Source organism: Aegilops tauschii, chromosome 7 (assembly GCF_002575655.3).
Source record: "Aegilops tauschii subsp. strangulata cultivar AL8/78 chromosome 7, Aet v6.0, whole genome shotgun sequence".
Taxonomy (NCBI): Eukaryota; Viridiplantae; Streptophyta; class Magnoliopsida; order Poales; family Poaceae; genus Aegilops; species Aegilops tauschii.
This window is the reverse complement of record NC_053041.3, coordinates 78,810,458-78,830,414: the sequence shown is the minus strand read 5'-3', so window position 1 is coordinate 78,830,414 and position 19,957 is coordinate 78,810,458. Positions and strand designations below refer to the sequence as shown.

The window sequence follows — 19,957 nt, the reverse complement described above, 5'->3', positions numbered from 1 at the left end:
AGAAATAAAGATACAAAGTAAAATAAACGGCAATGGAAATAGCTAAGTATTGGAAGATTAATATGATGCAAAATAGACCTGGGGGGCATAGGTTTCACTAGTGACTTCTCTCAAGATCATAAGTATTACGGTGGGTAAACGAATTACTGTCGAGCAATTGATAGAATTGAGCATAGTTATGAGAATATCTAGGTATGATCATGTATATAGGCATCACGTCCGCGACAAGTAGACCGAAACGATTCTGCATCTACTACTATTACTCCACACATCGACCGCTATCCAGCATGCATCTAGAGTATTAAGTTCATAAGAACAGAGTAATGCTTTAAGTAAGATAACATGATGTAGAGGGATAAACTCATGCAATATGATATAAATGTTGGAAATATGCCCTAGAGGCAATAATAAATGGTTATTATTATATTTCTTTGTTCATGATAATTGTCTATTGTTCATGGTATAATTGTGTTATCCGGAAATCGTAATACATGTGTGAATACATAGACCACAACATGTCCCTAGTGAGCCTCTAGTTGACTAGCTCGTTGATCAACAGATAGTCATGGTTTCCTGACTATGGACATTGGATGTCATTGATAACGGGATCACATCATTAGGAGAATGATGTGATGGACAAGACCCAATCCTAAGCATAGCACAAAGATCGTGTAGTTCGTTTGCTAGAGCTTTTCCAATGTCAAGTATCATTTCCTTAGACCATGAGATCGTGCAACTCCCGGATACCGTAGGAGTGCTTTGGGTGTACCAAACGTCATAACGTAACTGGGTGACTATAAAGGTGCACTACGGGTATCTCCGAAAGTGTCTGTTGGGTTGGCACGGATCAAGACTGGGATTTGTCACTCCGTATGACGGAGAGGTATCTCTGGGCCCACTCGGTAATGCATCATCATAATGAGCTCAATATGACTAAGGAGTTAGCCACGGGATCATGCATTACGGTACGAGTAAAGTGACTTGCCGGTAGCGAGATTGAACAAGGTATCGGGATACCGACGATCGAATCTCGGGCAAGTAACGTACCGATTGACAAAGGGAATTGTATACGGGATTGATTGAATCCTCTGCATCGTGGTTCATCCGATGAGATCATCGTGGAACGTGTGGGAGCCAACATGGGTATCCAGATCCCGCTGTTGGTTATTGACCGGAGAGGCGTCTCGGTCATGTCTGCATGTCTCACGAACCCGTAGGGTCTACACACTTAAGGTTCGGTGACGCTAGGGTTGTAGAGATATTAGTATGCGGAAACCCGAAAGTTGTTCAGAGTCCCGGATGAGATCCCGGACGTCACGAGGAGTTCCGGAATGGTCCGGAGGTGAAGAATTATATATAGGAAGTCCAGTTTCGGTCACCGGGAAAGTTTCGGGGGTTATCGGTATTGTACCGGGACCACCGGAAGGGTCCCGGGGGTCCACCGGGTGGGGCCACCTATCCCGGAGGGCCCCATGGGCTGAAGTGGGAAGGGAACCAGCCCTTAGTGGGCTGGGGCGCCCCCCTTGGGCCTTCCCCTGCGCCTAGGGTTGGAAACGCTAGGGGTGGGGGGCGCCCCACTTGCCTTGGGGGGCAAGGCACCCCCTTGGCCGCCGCCGCCCCTCAGATGGGATCTCCAGGGTGGCCGGCGCCCCCCCCAGGACCCCTATAAATAGTGGGGGGGGGGGAGGGCAGCAAAACAACAGCCCCTGGCGCCTCCCTCTCCCCCTGCAACACCTCTCCCTTCCGCTTGCGCTTGGCGAAGCCCTACCGGGATCCCCGCTACTTCCACCACCACGCCGTCGTGCTGCTGGATCTCCATCAACCTCTCCTTTCCCCTTGCTGGATCAAGGAGGAGACGTCGCTGCTCCGTACGTGTGTTGAACGCGGAGGTGCCGTCCGTTCAGCACTCGGTCATCGGTGATTTGGATCACGGCGAGTACGACTCCATCAACCCCGTTCACTTGAACGCTTCCGCTCGCGATCTACAAGGGTATGTAGATGCACTCCTTTCCCCTCGTTGCTAGTATACTCCATAGATGGATCTTGGTGATGCGTAGAAAATTTTAAAATTTTGCAACGATCCCCAACAGTGGCATCATGAGCCAGGCCTATGCGTAGTTACTATGCACGAGTAGAACACAAAGCAATTGTGGGCGTAGATGTTGTCAATTTTTCTTGCCACTACTAGTCTTATCTTGTTTCGGCGGTATTGTGGGATGAAGCGGCCCGGACCGACCTTACACGTACGCTTACGTGAGACAGGTTCCACCGACTGACATGCACTAGTTGCATAAGGTGGCTAGCGGGTGTCTATCTCTCCCACTTTAGTCGGAACGGATTCGATGAAAAGGGTCCTTATGAAGGGTAAATAGAAATTGGCATATCACGTTGTGGTTTTACGTAGGTAAGAAACGTTCTTGCTAGAAACCTATAGAAGCCACGTAAAAACTTGCAACAACAATTAGAGGACGTCTAACTTGTTTTTGCAGCATGTGCCTTGTGATGTGATATGGCCAGAAGATGTGATGAATGATATATGTGATGTATGAGATTGATCATATTCTTGTAATAGGAATCACGACTTGCATGTCGATGAGTATGACAACCGGCAGGAGCCATAGGAGTTGTCTTTATTTGTATGACCTGCATGTCATTGAATAACGCCATGTAAATTACTTTACTTTATTGCTAACGCGTTAGCCATAGAAGTAGAAGTAATCGTTGGCATGACAACTTCATGAAGACACGATGATGGAGATCATGGTGTCATGCCGGTGACAAAGATGATCATGGCGCCCCGAAGATGGAGATCAAAGGAGCAGAATGATATTGGCCATATCATGTCACTATTTGATTGCATGTGATGTTTATCATGTTTTGCATCTTATTTGCTTAGAACGACGGTAGTAAGTAAGATGATCCCTTATAATAATTTCAAGAAAGTGTTCCCCCTAACTGTGCACCGTTGCGAAGGTTCGTTGTTTCGAAGCACCACGTGATGATCGGGTGTGATAGATTCTAACGTTCGCATACAACGGGTGTTGACGAGCCTAGCATGTACAGACATGGCCTCGGAACACACGCAATACACTTAGGTTGACTTGATGAGCCTAGCATGTACAGACATGGCCTCGGAACACGGAAGACCGAAAGGTCGAGCATGAGTCGTATAGAAGATACGATCAACATGGAGATGTTCACCGATCTTGACTAGTCCGTCTCACGTGATGATCGGACACGGGCTAGTTAACTCGGATCATGTTTCACTTAGATGACTAGAGGGATGTCTATCTGAGTGGGAGTTAATTGAATAATTTGATTAGATGAACTTAATTATCATGAACTTAGTCTAAAATCTTTACAATATGTCTTGTAGATCAAATGGCCCACGTTGTCCTCAACTTCAACGCGTTCCTAGAGAAAACCAAGCTGAAAGATGATGGCAGCAACTATACGGACTGGGTCCGGAACCTGAGGATCATCCTCATAGCTGCCAAGAAAGGTTATGTCCTAGAAGCACCGCTAGGTGAAGCACCAATCCTAGAGAACCAAGACGTTATGAACGCTTGGCAATCACGTGCTGATGATTACTCCCTCGTTCAGTGCGGCAGGCTTTACAGCTTAGAACCGGGTCTCCAAAAGCGTTTTGAGAAACATGGAGCATATGAGATGTTCGAAGAGCTGAAAATGGTCTTCCAAGCTCATGCCCAGGTCGAGAGATATGAAGTCTCTGACAAGTTCTTCAGCTGTAAAATGGAGGAAAATAGTTCTGTTAGTGAGCACATACTCAGAATGTCTGGGTTACACAACCGCTTGTCTCAGCTGGGAGTTAATCTCCCGGATGACGCGGTCATTGACAGAATCCTTCAGTCGCTTCCACCAAGCTACAAGAGCTTTGTGATGAACTTCAATATGCAGGGGATGGAAAAGACCATTCCTGAGGTATATTCAATGCTGAAATCAGCGGAGGTGGAGATCAAAAAGGAACATCAAGTGTTGATGGTGAATAAAACCACTAAGTTTAAGAAAGGCAAGGGTAAGAAGAACTTCAAGAAGGACGGCAAGGGAGTTGCCGCGCCTGGTAAGCCAGTTGCCGGGAAGAAGTCAAAGAATGGACCCAAGCCTGAGACTACTGCTTTTATTGCAAGGGAAGTGGTCACTGGAAGCGGAACTGCCCCAAATACTTAGCGGACAAGAAGGCCGACAACACCAAAGGTATATGTGATATACATGTAATTGATGTGTACCTTACCAGTACTCGTAGCAGCTCCTGGGTATTTGATACCGGTGCGGATATTTGTAACTCAAAACAGGAACTGCGGAATAAGCGGAGACTGGCAAAGGACGAGGTGACGATGCGCGTCGGGAATGGTTCCAAGGTCGATGCGATCGCCGTCGGCACGCTACCTCTGCATTTACCTACGGGATTAGTTTTAAACCTCAATAATTGTTATTTAGTGCCAGCTTTAAGCATGAACATTGTATCTGGATCTCGTTTAATTCGAGATGGCTACTCATTTAAATCCGATAATAATGGTTGTTCTATTTATATGAGAGATATGTTTTATGGTCATGCTCCGCTGGTCAATGGTTTATTCTTGATGAATCTCGAACGTGATGTTACACATATTCATAGTGTGAATACCAAAAGATGTAAAGTTGATAACGATAGTCCCACATACTTGTGGCACTGCCGCCTTGGTCACATTGGTGTCAAACGCATGAAGAAACTCCATGCAGATGGACTTTTGGAGTCTCTTGATTACGAATCATTTGACGCGTGCGAACCATGCCTCATGGGTAAGATGACCAAGACTCCGTTCTCCGGAACAATGGAGCGAGCAACCAACTTATTGGAAATCATACATACCGATGTGTGCGGTCCAATGAGTGTTGAGGCTCGCGGAGGATATCGTTATGTTCTCACTCTCACTGATGACTTGAGTAGATATGGGTATGTCTACCTAATGAAACACAAGTCTGAAACCTTTGAAAGGTTCAAGGAATTTCAGAGTGAGGTTGAGAATCAACGTGACAGGAAAATAAAATTCTTACGATCAGATCGTGGTGGAGAATATTTAAGTCACGAATTTGGTACGCACTTAAGGAAATGTGGAATCGTTTCACAACTCACGCCGCCTAGAACACCTCAGCGAAATGGTGTGTCCGAACGTCGTAATCGCACTCTATTGGATATGGTGCGATCTATGATGTCTCTTACCGATCTACCGCTCTCATTTTGGGGCTATGCTTTAGAGACTGCCGCATTCACTTTAAATAGGGCTCCGTCGAAATCCGTTGAGACGACACCGTATGAATTATGGTTTGGGAAGAAACCTAAGCTGTCGTTTCTAAAAGTTTGGGGATGCGATGCTTATGTCAAGAAGCTTCAACCTGAAAAGCGCGAACCCAAGTCAGAAAAATGCGTCTTCATAGGATACCCCAAGGAAACTATTGGGTATACCTTCTACCTCAGATCCGAAGGCAAGATCTTTGTTGCCAAGAACGGGTCCTTTCTGGAGAAAGAGTTTCTCTCGAAAGAATTGAGTGGGAGGAAAGTGGAACTTGATGAGGTGATAGTCACCCCTTCCGAACCGGAAAGTAGCGCAGCGCGGGAAGATGTTCCTGTGGTGCCTACACCGACTGGGGAGGAAGTTAATGATGAAGCTTTGGATCAAGTTACTGCTGAACTTCGTAGGTCCACAAGGACACGTTCCGCACCAGAGTGGTACGGCAACCCTGTCCTAGAAATCATGTTGTTAGACAACGGTGAACCTTCGAACTATGAAGAAGCGATGGCGGGCCCGGATTCCAACAAATGGCTTGAAGCCATGAAATCCGAGATAGGATCCATGTATGAAAACGAAGTATGGACTTTGACTGACTTGCCCGATGATCGGCGAGCCATAGAAAATAAATGGATCTTTAAGAAGAAGACAGACGCGGATGGTAATGTGACCATCTATAAGGCTCGACTTTTCGCTAAGGGTTATCGACAAGTTTAAGGGGTTGACTACGATGAGACTTTCTCACCCGTAGCGAAGCTGAAGTCCGTCCGAATTATGTTAGCAATTGCCGCATACTATGATTATGAGATATGGGAGATGGACGTCAAAACGGCATTCCTTAACGGCTTTCTTAAGGAAGAATTGTATATGATGCAGCCGGAAGGTTTTGTTGATCCTAAGAATGCAAACAAGGTATGCAAGCTCCAGCGCTCCATCTATGGGCTGGTGCAAGCATCTCGGAGTTGGAACATTCATTTTGATGAGATGATCAAAGCGTTTGGGTTTACACAGACTTATGGAGAAGCCTGTGTTTACAAGAAAGTGAGTGGGAGCTCTGTAGCATTTCTCTTATTATATGTGGATGACATACTATTGATGGGAAATGATATAGAATTCTTGGAAGGCATAAAGGCCTACTTGAATAAGTGTTTTTCAATGAAGGACCTTGGAGAAGCTGCTTATATATTAGGCATCAAGATCTATAGAGATAGATCAAGACGCCTCATTGGTCTTTCACAGAGTACGTACCTTGACAAGATATTGAAGAAGTTCAATATGGATCGGTCCAAGAAGGGGTTCTTGCCTGTATTGCAAGGTGTGCAATTGAGCACGGCTCAATGCCCGACCACGGTAGAAGATAGAGAAAAGATGAGTGTCATCCCCTATGCCTCGGCCATAGGGTCTATTATGTATGCCATGCTGTGTACCAGACCTGATGTAAACCTTGCCGTAAGTTTGGTAGGAAGGTACCAAAGTAATCCCGGCATGGAACACTGGACAACAGTCAAGAATATCCTGAAGTACCTGAAAAGGACTAAGGATATGTTTCTCGTTTATGAAAGTGACGAAGAGCTCGTCGTAAAGGGTTACGTCGACGCTAGCTTCGACACAGATCTGGATGACTCGAAGTCACAAACCGGATACGTGTATATTTTGAATGTAGGGGCAGTAAGCTGGTGCAGTTGCAAGCAAAGCGTCGTGGCGGGATCTACATGTGAAGCGGAGTACATGGCAGCCTCAGAGGCAGCGCAAGAAACAATCTGGATGAAGGAGTTCATTACCGACCTAGGGGTGGTTCCCAATGCGTCGGGCCCGATGACTCTCTTCTGTGACAACACTGGAGCTATTGCCCTTGCCAAGGAGCCCAGGTTTCACAGGAAGACCAGGCATATCAAGCGTCGCTTCAACTCCATTCGTGAAAGTGTTCAAAATGGAGACATAGATATTTGTAAAGTACATACGGACCTGAATGTAGCAGATCCGTTGACTAAACCTCTCCCTAGAGCTAAACATGATCAACACCAGAACGCTATGGGTGTTCGATTCATCACAATGTAACTAGATTATTGACTCTAGTGCAAGTGGAAGACTGTTGGAAATATGCCCTAGAGGCAATAATAAATGGTTATTATTATATTTCTTTGTTCATGATAATTGTCTATTGTTCATGGTATAATTGTGTTATCCGGAAATCGTAATACATGTGTGAATACATAGACCACAACATGTCCCTAGTGAGCCTCTAGTTGACTAGCTCGTTGATCAACAGATAGTCATGGTTTCCTGACTATGGACATTGGATGTCATTGATAACGGGATCACATCATTAGGAGAATGATGTGATGGACAAGACCCAATCCTAAGCATAGCACAAAGATCGTGTAGTTCGTTTGCTAGAGCTTTTCCAATGTCAAGTATCATTTCCTTAGACCATGAGATCGTGCAACTCCCGGATACCGTAGGAGTGCTTTGGGTGTACCAAACGTCACAACGTAACTGGGTGACTATAAAGGTGCACTACGGGTATCTCCGAAAGTGTCTGTTGGGTTGGCACGGATCAAGACTGGGATTTGTCACTCCGTATGATGGAGAGGTATCTCTGGGCCCACTCGGTAATGCATCATCATAATGAGCTCAATGTGACGAAGGAGTTAGCCACGGGATCATGCATTATGGTACGAGTAAAGTGACTTGCCGGTAACGAGATTGAACAAGGTATTGGGATACCGACGATCAAATCTCGGGCAAGTAACGTACCGATTGACAAAGGGAATTGTATACGGGATTGATTGAATCCTCGACATCGTGGTTCATCCGATGAGATCATCGTGGAACATGTGGGAGCCAACATGGGTATCCAGATCCCGCTGTTGGTTATTGACCGGAGAGGCGTCTCGGTCATGTCTGCATGTCTCACGAACCCGTAGGGTCTACACACTTAAGGTTCGGTGACGCTAGGGTTGTAGAGATATTAGTATGCGGAAACCCGAAAGTTGTTCGGAGTCCCGGATGAGATCCCGGACGTCACGAGGAGTTTCGGAATGGTCCGGAGGTGAAGAATTATATATAGGAAGTCCAGTTTCGGTCACCGGGAAAGTTTCGGGGGTTATCGGTATTGTACCGGGACCACCGGAAAGGTCCCGGGGGTCCACCGGGTGGGGCCACCTATCCCGGAGGGCCCCATGGGTTGAAGTGGGAAGGGAACCAGCCCTTAGTGGGCTGGGGCGCCCCCCTTGGGCCTTCCCCTGCGCCTAGGGTTGGAAACCCTAGGGGTGGGGGGCGCCCCACTTGCCTTGGGGGGCAAGGCACCCCCTTGGCCGCCGCCCCCCCTCAGATGGGATCTCCAGGGTGGCCGGCGCCCCCCCAGGACCCCTATAAATAGTGGGGGGGAGGGAGGGCAGCAAAACAACAGCCCCTGGCGCCTCCCTTTCCCCCTGCAACACCTCTCCCTCCCGCTTGCGCTTGGCGAAGCCCTGCCGGGATCCCCGCTACTTCCACCACCACGCCGTCGTGCTGCTGGATCTCCATCAACCTCTCCTTTCCCCTTGCTGGATCAAGAAAGAGGAGACGTCGCTGCTCCGTACGTGTGTTGAACGCGGAGGTGCCGTCCGTTCGGCACTCGGTCATCGGTGATTTGGATCACGGCGAGTACGACTCCATCAACCCCGTTCACTTGAACGCTTCCGCTCGCGATCTACAAGGGTATGTAGATGCACTCCTTTCCCCTCGTTGCTAGTATACTCCATAGATGGATCTTGGTGATGCGTAGAAAATTTTAAAATTCTGCAACGATCCCCAACAATAAAACCCATCTTTTTATCCTCGATGGCAACAATACAATACGTGCCTTGCTGCCCCTGCTGTCACTGGGAAAGGACACCGCAAGATTGAACCCAAAGCTAAGCACTTCTCCCATTGCAAGAAAGATCAATCTAGTAGGCCAAACCAAACTGATAATTTGAAGAGACTTGCAAAGATAACCAATCATACATAAAAGATTTCAGAGGAGACTCAAATATTGTTCATAGATAAACTTGATCATAAACCCACAATTCATCGGTCTCAACAAACACCGCAAAAAAAGATTATATCGAATAGATCTCCAAGAGAATCGAGGAGAACTTTGTATTGAGATCCAAAGAGAGAGAAGAAGCCATCTAGCTAATAACTATGGACTCGAAGGTCTGAGGTAAACTACTCAGACATCATCGAAGAGGCTACGGTGTTGATGTAGAAGCCCTCCGTGATCAATGCCCCCTCCGGCAGGACGCCAGAAAAGGCCCCAAGATGGGATCTCACGGGTACAGAAGGTTGCGGCGGTGAAATTAGGTTTTCGTGGATGCCTCTGATGGTTTGGGGGTACGTAGGTATATATAGGAGGAAGAAGTACGTCGGTGGAGCAACGTGGGCCCCATGAGGGTGGAGGGCGCGCCTGGGGGGGGTAGGCGCGCCCCCTGTCTCGTGCTCTCCTCGTTGCTTTCTTTACGTGGACTGCAAGTCCTGTGGATCACGTTTGTTCCGAAAATCACGTTCCCGAAGGTTTCATTCCGTTTGGACTTCGTTTGATATTCTTTTTCGAAACACTGAAATAGGCAAAAAAACAGCAATTTGGGTTAGGCCTCCGGTTAATAGGTTAGTCCCAAAAATAATATAAAAGTGTATAATAAAGTCCATTAAACATCCAAAACAGAATATAATATAGCATGAAACAATCAAAAGTTATAGATGCGTTGGAGACGTATCATAGCGCCGCCTGAGTGCCGCGTTTCTAGCTAGTTTGCTGATGGGTCCGTCTGTTTCTCATGTTAGCTTGCCTACCTAGCTCCGAGTGTGCCGTGTGGCGTAGCTGCCACACCGCCGTGGTTCTATGTCCTTGTGTACTTTTGGCGACCTCGTGGGGCGCCCGTGTTTGTCACCGGCCGTACCATTTGCAATTCCATGCGCACGCCGCTGGCCTGCTTTCTGTGTTGATGACCCGTGTCCTGATGAGTAGCTGCACAATTTTCAACTGGAATGTGCGGGGCCTCAACGACCGTGCGCGGAGAGCAACTGTGCGATCACTCATTGATCAGACCCGTTGCTCTCTCGTGTGCCTGCAGGAGACCAAGCGGGAGGTGTTTCCCTCCCTTGAAGTTTCTGAAACTGGTTGGCCTCGGCTTGCTGGTCAGGCCATCCTTCCAGCAACTGCGACAAGGGGAGGGACACCCATCTGTTTCAGGTCTCAAACACTGATCTTTCCTCCTTTGCCATAACAATTACACTAAATCCTCGCACGGGAGATGCCCCATGGTCGATCACCACGGTCTATGGGCCATGTGAGTAGGGATGTAAATGGTATGGATAATTTCCATTTCGAATCCGCTTCCGCATCCGTTTTTAAGGATATGGTATGCACTTACACAAATCCGGCGGATATGGATGCGGATACGGATTTTGGTCAACTAGATATCCGGCGGATATGGTATTGGTAATATCCGATGGATATGGATTATCCGTTATTTTTTGCGGATTATCCGAGATTGTCAAATAGGATTATCCGATAAATTTAGCCCAATGGAGGAGCCCAAATGCCCACGTTGACCATTAATAAAAATAACCACATATAAATAGAATTTAACCTAACCCTAGTACGAGACCACAATCACAATTTACACGCAGCCGTCGTCTTGTCTTGCGCCGCCAACGGCGGCCTCCTCTCTCCGGCAAGTCAGTCCGGCTCAATGGGTAAAAATGCCGGCGCCGGTCCAAGCGAAGGAGGTGAGCACTCTGATCTTCCATGTTTTTCTAGATGCAATGAATCATGTGAGTTTAGGGCGTCTAAGGACGAAGGTAGGTATACTGTATGCATGAATGCATCGCTTCTCTTCTCTGCATGCACAACGGTTGTGGGCTCGTGGTCATGATCTACACTAAACCCATACATGACGAGGGGTAATCCACATATACGCCGGCGGCGTCAAGACGGACCTTTGCGTACATATGTGCCGGCGGCGCATCAGACGGAGGTCTGCGACTGCGTACATATACGACGGCGATTCGTCCGAACGGTGGTCTCCGTACATATACACGTATATAGGAATACTAAGTATGAACAAGTATGAACACCCGTAGTGGTTCCTTCTTCCTTGCATGCAGTCACGTACCAGTATGAACACCAAGTTAATTCTGTAGTAGTCGAGTAGAGTAGGCTCCATCTTAATAACTACTACAAAACAATGTGAATAGTAGACCGATATTTTTGCCCTAAATACTTAAACGCGCAGCTGCGCTATCTGGACGTTGCGAGCGCACGCGCGTGATCCGTCTGATGCATGCATGAGCTGATGCTTTGTCTATTTTAACACAACAATTGGTGGCAGTGTGTGGGGACTGTGCTAGCGTGCATGTGGATAGCCACCGCCGATGCACATGCATGTGCTAACGTCACCTATTTATTTCGTTCCAATTTTTTCAAAAAGTTATAACTTTTGAACCGGGTCTCAAAACGAAGAACCGTTTTCACTGTTGGTTTCCTCGTGACGAGCTCTTCAAAAGCAGATCCCATTTGGATATGTTTTGATGATCTTCTTTAAAAAACAACTTTGATGCTATATGAGGCAACTTTAGTGCTAAAAATCAGCAACTTTGATATTAAAGGAATTGCACCATGTATATAAGTGAATTCGCCTAGTAGCCTCCTAATTAGCTGTGTGCACTTGTGTAATAGGTGGTTACCATGGTCTAGAAATTATGTTGTAGATTGTTTAGTTGTCTACCGTACTGTGAAAGTCGCTTACCATAGAGTGGAAACTTATCTAACATGGCGTCAGAAACCAAGTTGCCTAAGTCGCTACGAAGTTGGCTACGAGTGATCCACAATTGCCTAGAATACTATGAAAGTTGTCCATAAGGGACCTAAGTTGCCTACAATTTCAAAAGGTTTTTATGGGATCTAAGTCATCCATTAGGATTTCAAATTTCGAAACTGTGTGGGGATGGATGGTATACGATATGTGTGCTTTCCTTTTCTAGGGGGGGTCTGCCCACCAACAGTACTGAGCGCGCAAGTATTGGCTACCCATGTTGCGACGAGCTCTGCAAAACTAAACCCCACATGGATATGTTTCGGTGATTAAAAAACAATTTTAATGCCAGATGAGGCAATTTTAGTGCTAAACAGAAGCAACTTCACTCCATTAAAAGTAACTAATTACCAACAATAAGCAACGAACTAGTAATAGAGAACAACTTTGAAACAGACGTATATAACATCACATCACCTTCATAAGCAACTTCCTTTCTACTAGAGGCAACTTTAGTGCTAATAATAGGCAACTTCTCTACATTTTGTGTCCTAATTAATTTTGTCTGGAATTCTCCTAACTTCCTCACCGGTACTTCTAAGTTTCCTATTGTTCATGGTCACAAGTCGTTGTTTCTAAATTGCTTATAATACTATAATGTCATCTACCGTTGATACTCTTGTGTCTGCTATTGCTAGTTATGGTAGGCAACTTGGTGGCGAATCGGGGCAACTTCAGAGTATTTGTAGGCAACTTAGAAAAATAATGATAAAACACTTCACAATACTGTAGCAACTATTTCTGCAAAGTTAGGTAACTGGGCAACAATGATAAGCAACTAATTACCAATATCAGGTAACTAGGCATCAATGATAGACAATTTATTGTATTTGTAGGCAACTAAACATCAACCATAGGCAACTAACCATCAAAAAATAGACAACCGAGTAGCCATGATGGGCAAGTTAGGATAATGTTAGCAAAATTCACAGGTACACATAGTCCAGCGGAGTTGTTTTGCATGTAACACTAAAGGGGTATGATGTTTTGTGTTTTTTTCCTCGTTTTATGCAAACCAACCTAATAGACAGTCTACTAGGATAAAAAGAAGAAGTTGTTTCCGTGTAGCACTATAGTTGCCTCCATCTCACCAAAAGTTGCCCACAAAAAAAGTTTGATGAAACCTACCCATATGAGATCTAGTTTTGAAGAACTCATCGTGAGAAACTCAACAGTGAAAACGAAACTGGATTTCGATACTTGAATCAAAAGTTATGACTTTTAAGAATTTTTGAACCCTAACAAATGCATGTGACGACAAGATCTAGGCTGATTTAACAGGATCGTGTTTGGGGGGGGGGGGGGGGAGATGATGGCTAGGGACCAGAGTGCTTTCCTTTTTTGGAAGTGCGTGTGGAAGGACCGGTTGCATTTTTTATATATGGCAGGAGCGCTGGATCACATGAGCAGGCGCCCGAGCGCTCGCTAGCCACGTCCTATTTTTGCATAGTAGAAATAAATCATGTCTATCATCCGATATGTTTAATCCGTTTCCGGTCCGAATTCGCCCCGCCTCCGCTCCGAATCCGTAATCCGATATAATCCGCATTCGATCCGCATCTGGTCATTATCCGCTCCGCTTATCCGACAAAAAAATATGATAAAGGATATGGTAAAAGCATTATCCGATCCGATCCGATCCGTTTACATCCCTACATGTGACGATGATGCCAGGCTGCTCTTTTTAGCTGATCTTGCACGAATCCGTGCTGTCACTCCTGGGCCATGGGTAATTGTTGGAGATTTTAACCTCATTTATGAGGCGCGAGACAAGAACAACTCCAATCTGAATATCCGGATGATGAGACGCTTCCGTGATGCACTAAACAATAGCGAGCTCAAAGAGATCAAATTATTTGGGCGCCGTTTCACCTGGTCCAATGAACAGGCCGACCCCACGCTGGTCCGCCTTGACAGAGCGTTCTGTGACACGGCTTGGGACCTGAGATTTCCCAATGCAAGATTGCAACCATTAGCCACGGCTATGTCCGACCACTGTCCGTTGCTTCTGACCTGTGAAAGCACACCGCGAAGATCGCCGCGTTTCCGTTTTGAGGCTTTCTGGACCCATATTGAAGGGTTCAGAGAGGTGATTACCTCTGCTTGGAATCAGCCATGCCCCCCGCTCAACTCCCTTGGGCGGCTGGACTGCAAGCTCAAATGAGCGGCACACACCCTCAAGCTTTGGCAGAAAAATTGCATTGGAGACATTAGACTGCAGCTTCTTATGGCACAGGATACACTTCTCCTTCTCGACGCCGCGCAAGAGTCCAGACTCTTGGAAGAGGATGAGATGCAACTCTGGCATGACCTCAAATCCCGGATCCTCGGACTGTGTGTGGTGGAGCACATTAAGGCGCGGCAGCGTGCTAGAGTAAAGTGGTTGCGTTTTGGGGACGCAAATTCTAAGTTTTTCCACCTGAAATGCAACAGCCGACGCCGTAAAAACTTCATAGCCCGGCTCAGTACACCTACGGCCATCGCCACGGATCAGGCTCACAAGGAGCAGGTGGCCAAAGAGTATTTCACAAGCATCATTGGCACACTGGCGGCAGCGGTGGCAGATTTTGACTGGGCGGGCCTAGATTTGCCGCGACTGAACCTTACTGAACTTGAAGCCCCGTTCTCAGCGGACGAGATTATAAATGCAATAAAGGACCTGCCGGGTGACCGTGCTCCTGGACCGGACGGTTTTTCTGGATCCTTTTTCAAGGCAACTGCTGACATCATCATCTCTGATCTCCTGCTCGCGTTTCAACAACTATATCAGCTAAACCCTCGTGGCCTGGATAAAATGAATGGGGCTCACGTTGTCTTAATTCCTAAAGTGGATGGAGCAAATGCACTGTCAGATTATCGACCGATCAGTCTGCTGCACAACGTTGCCAAGCTATTTCTCAAGGTTCTGGCGATGCGCCTCGCTAAGCGTCTCCCGGAACTTGTCTCGCCAGGACAGAGCGCGTTTATCAAAGGACGTAGCATCCAAGACAACTTTATGTTCGTTCAAGGATTGGCTCGCCACTTCCATCGGACTAAACGCCCTATGCTTTTTCTGAAGCTGGATATTGCCAAAGCGTTTGATATGCTGGCCTGGCCCTACTTGCTAAACATGTTGAGGGCACGGGGTTTTGGTGAGCACTGGTGTGAATGGATCGCTATGATCCTTACGGATGCGCTGGAGACCCAATTCACCATGCCAAGGGAGTTTGTCAGGGTGACCCCATCTCCCCTTTCCAATTCATCCTGGCCATGGAGCCTTTACAACGTCTCACCAACAAGGCGGTTGAAAGCAACCTGCTCTCGCGGCTGCGAGGTAGAATTCCACCGGTGCGCGTCTCCTTATATGCCGATGACGTGGCCCTCTTCATCAACCCTATAAAGGATGAACTGGTGGTACTCAAATCCATTCTCTCCGCTTTCGGCGATGTGACGGGACTGCGGGTAAACTTTGCGAAGAGCTCTGTGATCCCCATCAGGTGCGATGGGCTAGATATGCAGGACATAGTCGCCCCTTTCGGCGCCCGTATCGCTGCCATGCCAACCTGGTTCCTGGGATTACCACTCTCCCTCAGGAAGCTGCGCAAGATTGATTATCAGCCATTGCTGGACAAAATTCGGGCGCGCCTGGCTTGCTGTAAGGCTCGCCTCCTAACGACAGCAGGCCGACTCATGCTTATCAACGCTGTTCTCTCATCCATGACAGTTTACTGGCTTGTTATGTTTGAACTGCCAGCCTGGGCTCGTAAGGAAATCGATAAGTTGCGTCGGGCCTGGCTATGGCGTGGCGATGAGTGTTGTCATGGCGGTCACTGTAAGGTGGCATGGCGCCGGATCTGCAGGCCGAAGAATCTTGGGGGTCTTGGTATCATGGACCTGCGGCAGTTTGGCATTGCGCTACGGCTGCGATGGCTTTGGTTTGAGAGGACTGCCCCTACTCGACCATGGGTGGGACTCCCAACGCCATGCTCCATGACCGACCACTTGCTGTTTGCCATGGCAACTCGCTGCCAGCTTGGAAATGGGCGAAAGGCGTGCTTCTGGCTTGATGCATGGTTGGAGGGGCAAGCCCCATGCCTCATTGCCCCCGACATCTTCAATATTACTGCCTGCAAGCGCCGGACGGTGGCTTCTGCCCTCACTGACGGCCGTTGGATACGGGACCTGCAAGGGCGTATCACGGCTGACACCCTTCCATCCTTTGTCGCGCTCTGGACAAAGTTAGCTGCCGTGGCACCTCTCGTTGCGACCGAGATCGACTCCTTCGAATGGCGTTTTTCGACAAATGGATGCTACTCCGCGCACTCGGCGTACATGCTGTAGTTCACGGGCTCTGTGGCTTACGGAGCGATGTCCACGATTTGGAGAGCTTGGGCGCCGGCGAAGCACAAGTTTTTTGCCTGGCTTCTTGCGCAAAAAAGGATCATGACTGCCGATAGGCTGCTGGCTAGGCAATGGCCGAACTCTTATTTTTGCCCACTATGTCGGCGGAACCTCGAGACAGCTGAGCACCTCATGTTGCAATGTCCTTGGACGGTCAGCCTCTGGGACCTGGCGGCTAACAAATTCCAGCTTCCGGCTCTTTCGCCTTCGTCCTGGCGTGGGAATGGCACCATGGAGGTTTGGCTTAGCGAGCTGTCCGCCGTCCCGGCGACGGCAAAGAGGGCGCGCTCCTTGGTGCTGCTGCTGATCTGGGAAATTTGGCGGGAGCACAATGATCGCATCTTCCGGAACGTGGAGTGCTCACCTGCATTGGTCCTTTTCAGAGTTGACGAAGAGAGGATCTCCTGGGCGCTGGCGGGAGGCCGACACTTGATGATGCGAGAGTAGCTGTCTTGGTTCTTCGCGTTTTTCCTTTTTTTTTTCTTTTTCTACTTTTTTTGGGGAGCTTTATTCTCGCTATGTACAGTTGGCGTTTCTCTCGCCGTTCTTCTAAATGAAATGCGCAGCTCTCCTGTGTCCTTTCAAAAAAAAGGAGTATTTGACAAAAAACTACCACATTAGGGGTTCCCGTCCCACTGAACTACCACATTCAAAAAAGTGACTGATAACTACCAAATTTTTTAATTTTGTGACTAAAAACTACCACTTTTGAAAAATGACCAGTTTAGACGATTTAAACGCGTTTATGACAGGCGGGACCCATCCATCAGGGCTGACATGGCAGCAGAGTCAACTCCGTTTGTTTTGACTGTCAAGTTGACCGTTATGCAAAGTGGGGCCCACAAGTCATCATCAACCTTCCTTCTGCTCCTCCTCTGTCTCTCTTGGGCATTTCAACAAGCACCTTCCGTGCATCTAAGGCAAGGAGGCGACGACAAGGGAAGAGCGACCTCCTGCACGACGCTCACGACGACCACCTGCACGGCGGCCTCCTTCCAGCTCACGGCCGCGCTCATGAGCTGTCACGCGCGCTGGAGATGAGCGGCTGCGCCGCCAGCACCGTCGCTGGCTTCCTCTGCCGCCGCCGTCGCCGACGCAGCGATGGCGACCGGGAAGACCGCGGCGAGGCAGAGGCGGAAGAGGAGTGTGGCGAGGAAGACGAACAGCAGGACGCCCTGCACGAACGACTCCACGCCGCCGGTGTCCGAGTGACTCGAGCTGTACATGTACCAGGAGTCAAGATAATACGTCGGGACGGCCGTGGACGCGAGCTCCACGGCGGTGACCAGCGCGGCGCCGGCGAAGAGGCCGGGGTGTGCCGCGGACGAGCTCGGCCGGTCGCCGCGAAGCATGGCGCAGGCGGCGAGCGCGACGTCGGACAGAGTCGCGAGCTTGCTGGCGAGGTACGCTAGGTGGAGGACGAGCAGCACCGCTGAATTCAGCCACGCCGGCGTACACCTGCTCCTCCCAATCGACACGAGAGCAGCTGGATGAGCACGCTTGCGGCCGTCGTCGGCCGGAGCTCACCTGCTTTCTCCTATGCACATAAGATGTTTGTTGAAATGCCAAAAAGAGAGAGAGGAGGGGGAAGAAGATGGTTGATGTGGGTCCCGCTTGTCAGAACGGTCAACCCTAATGGTCAAAACAAACGGAGTTGACTCTGCTGCCATGTCAGCCCTGACGGATGGGCCCCGCCTGTCATAAACGCGTTTAAATTGTCTAAACTGGCCATTTATCAAAAGTGGTAGTTTTTAGTCACAAAATTTAAAAAATTTGGTAGTTATCAGTCAATTTTTTGAATATGGTAGTTCAATGGGACGGGAACCCCTAATGTGGTAGTATTTTGTCAAATACTAAAAAAAAGACACTGGGTATTGTCGGCAGTGCTTCTACTATTTCTTTAACGTGTAGGATATGCACATGTGTGCAGTGAATTTCTGATACATGGGTGTTGTTAACGACTTTAATTTTCTGATATATTCTACGTGAAGAATCGAAGAATTTGCAATGAATAAGTACGAAGGAGGTTGTGTCAGATTCTGGTGTGTGTCATTCATTGGACAGAGAGAATGGATGAGTCGACTTCATAGGTGGACGAGTAAATGAGATGAGGATAAATGGCCAACGACATGTGCAGAAGACACGGCAGAAGGATGTCATGAGGAGATGTATTGGCCATGGAGGAGTATATGAATGATGAATAATAACCCCAGACCACTTGGAGCACCTTTGTCGCCTCGAACCCCTAGTGGACCTCGAAGGCTACAAATCTTCTTAGGTTTTTCCTTACCTACAAAATCCCATCCTTCATGATGTGTTAATTTTTTTTCGAGAGTACGCAAATTGCGTACCATAGCTTTATAAAAGAAGAGTACAAGACAACTACCACTCGATGCGAACAACGAGCGTAGCACAACTTCATATCTGGCTAGCCCACAAACAGCCACACACGACAACACAACAAAGCCTACCCAAACTGAGAGCCTCGCTGCGGCTCGACCGACGTCAGTCACCTCCGAAGAACAGCAGCTCCCGTCAAGCTTCTCTTGTCAACGCACCATCCCCCCATAAAGCCGAAGAGTGGCAGGAGAATGACGGGACTCGATCCGACCCGAGGAAGGCATCGTCTTGGCATCACCGACGACAATCGTACATTGCGCCAAGGCAGAACGACCAGGGCAACGGTGAACACGGGAAGAGCGCAACATAGGATCATCAAGTCTCCTGGCACGATGCTCCCAACAGAGGGATGACGTCAAAGACGCCGCCATCGTGTCGATCCAGCAGAATCAAGGCTTTCGCCCAGAGGCAGCTGCCAACACCAAGCAGGCGAGGAGAATGGCGACACACTCGACGGCGCCTCTAGGGAGGGGAACGATACCCACGGGTGCCATCGCCGCCGGCACGGTCAAAACGAGACATGATTTTCATTCGTAATGCCGCGCATCTCCACACCTCCAAGGTACGGGCAGCACTGACCCAGATGCCTCGCACCGCCGTCATTGCAGCAAATTGCCGTCGAAGCCATGCAGCCATGGTCCTCCCCCACCCGCACTGCCGAGAGAAAGCGACCAAATCCACCAACAAAGCCAAGGAGCAGCAACTTCCAACCAAGCCGTGCAAGTGCCAGAACCACCACGTCGGCCTTCACCCACACTAGGGGACTGCCACAAGAATGGTTCTGACCCGCACCTCCGATCACTCCGACGCCAACTCGCCCGAGGCATCACCGCTCACCCCTCTCGCGGAGACGGCGGACCGCCCGCTGCCCGCAAGGATCTCCTTCCTGGCAGGGCCACCTCAGCGCCGCCGCCCCCATGGCTGAGTTCACGCTGCCGCCGCCGTTAGAGCCGGCACACCACCCTCCTCCATTACCCAGATGTGCACTTCGCCTGGATCCGCCGCACCGCCGCGCTCCCCGCCGTGCACCGGCGACCACCACGGCGA

The 19,957-nt window shown here is 48.6% G+C and overlaps 1 protein-coding gene across 1 annotated transcript; it reads left to right on the top strand.

Moving 5' to 3' along the window:
• Positions 1 to 16,477: 16,477 nt before the first annotated feature.
• LOC141026857 (uncharacterized) lies at positions 16,478 to 16,957 on the top strand. The gene has a single exon (XM_073503719.1). It carries the CDS (start codon positions 16,478 to 16,480, stop codon positions 16,955 to 16,957), a length of 480 nt encoding a protein of 159 aa, XP_073359820.1.
• Positions 16,958 to 19,957: the final 3,000 nt, after the last annotated feature.

What these genes read in the sequence shown, in the direction of transcription:
- LOC141026857 (XM_073503719.1), top strand. Translation starts at nt 16,478, where the DNA reads ATGTCCACGATTTGGAGAGCTTGGGCGCCGGCGAAGCACAAGTTTTTT.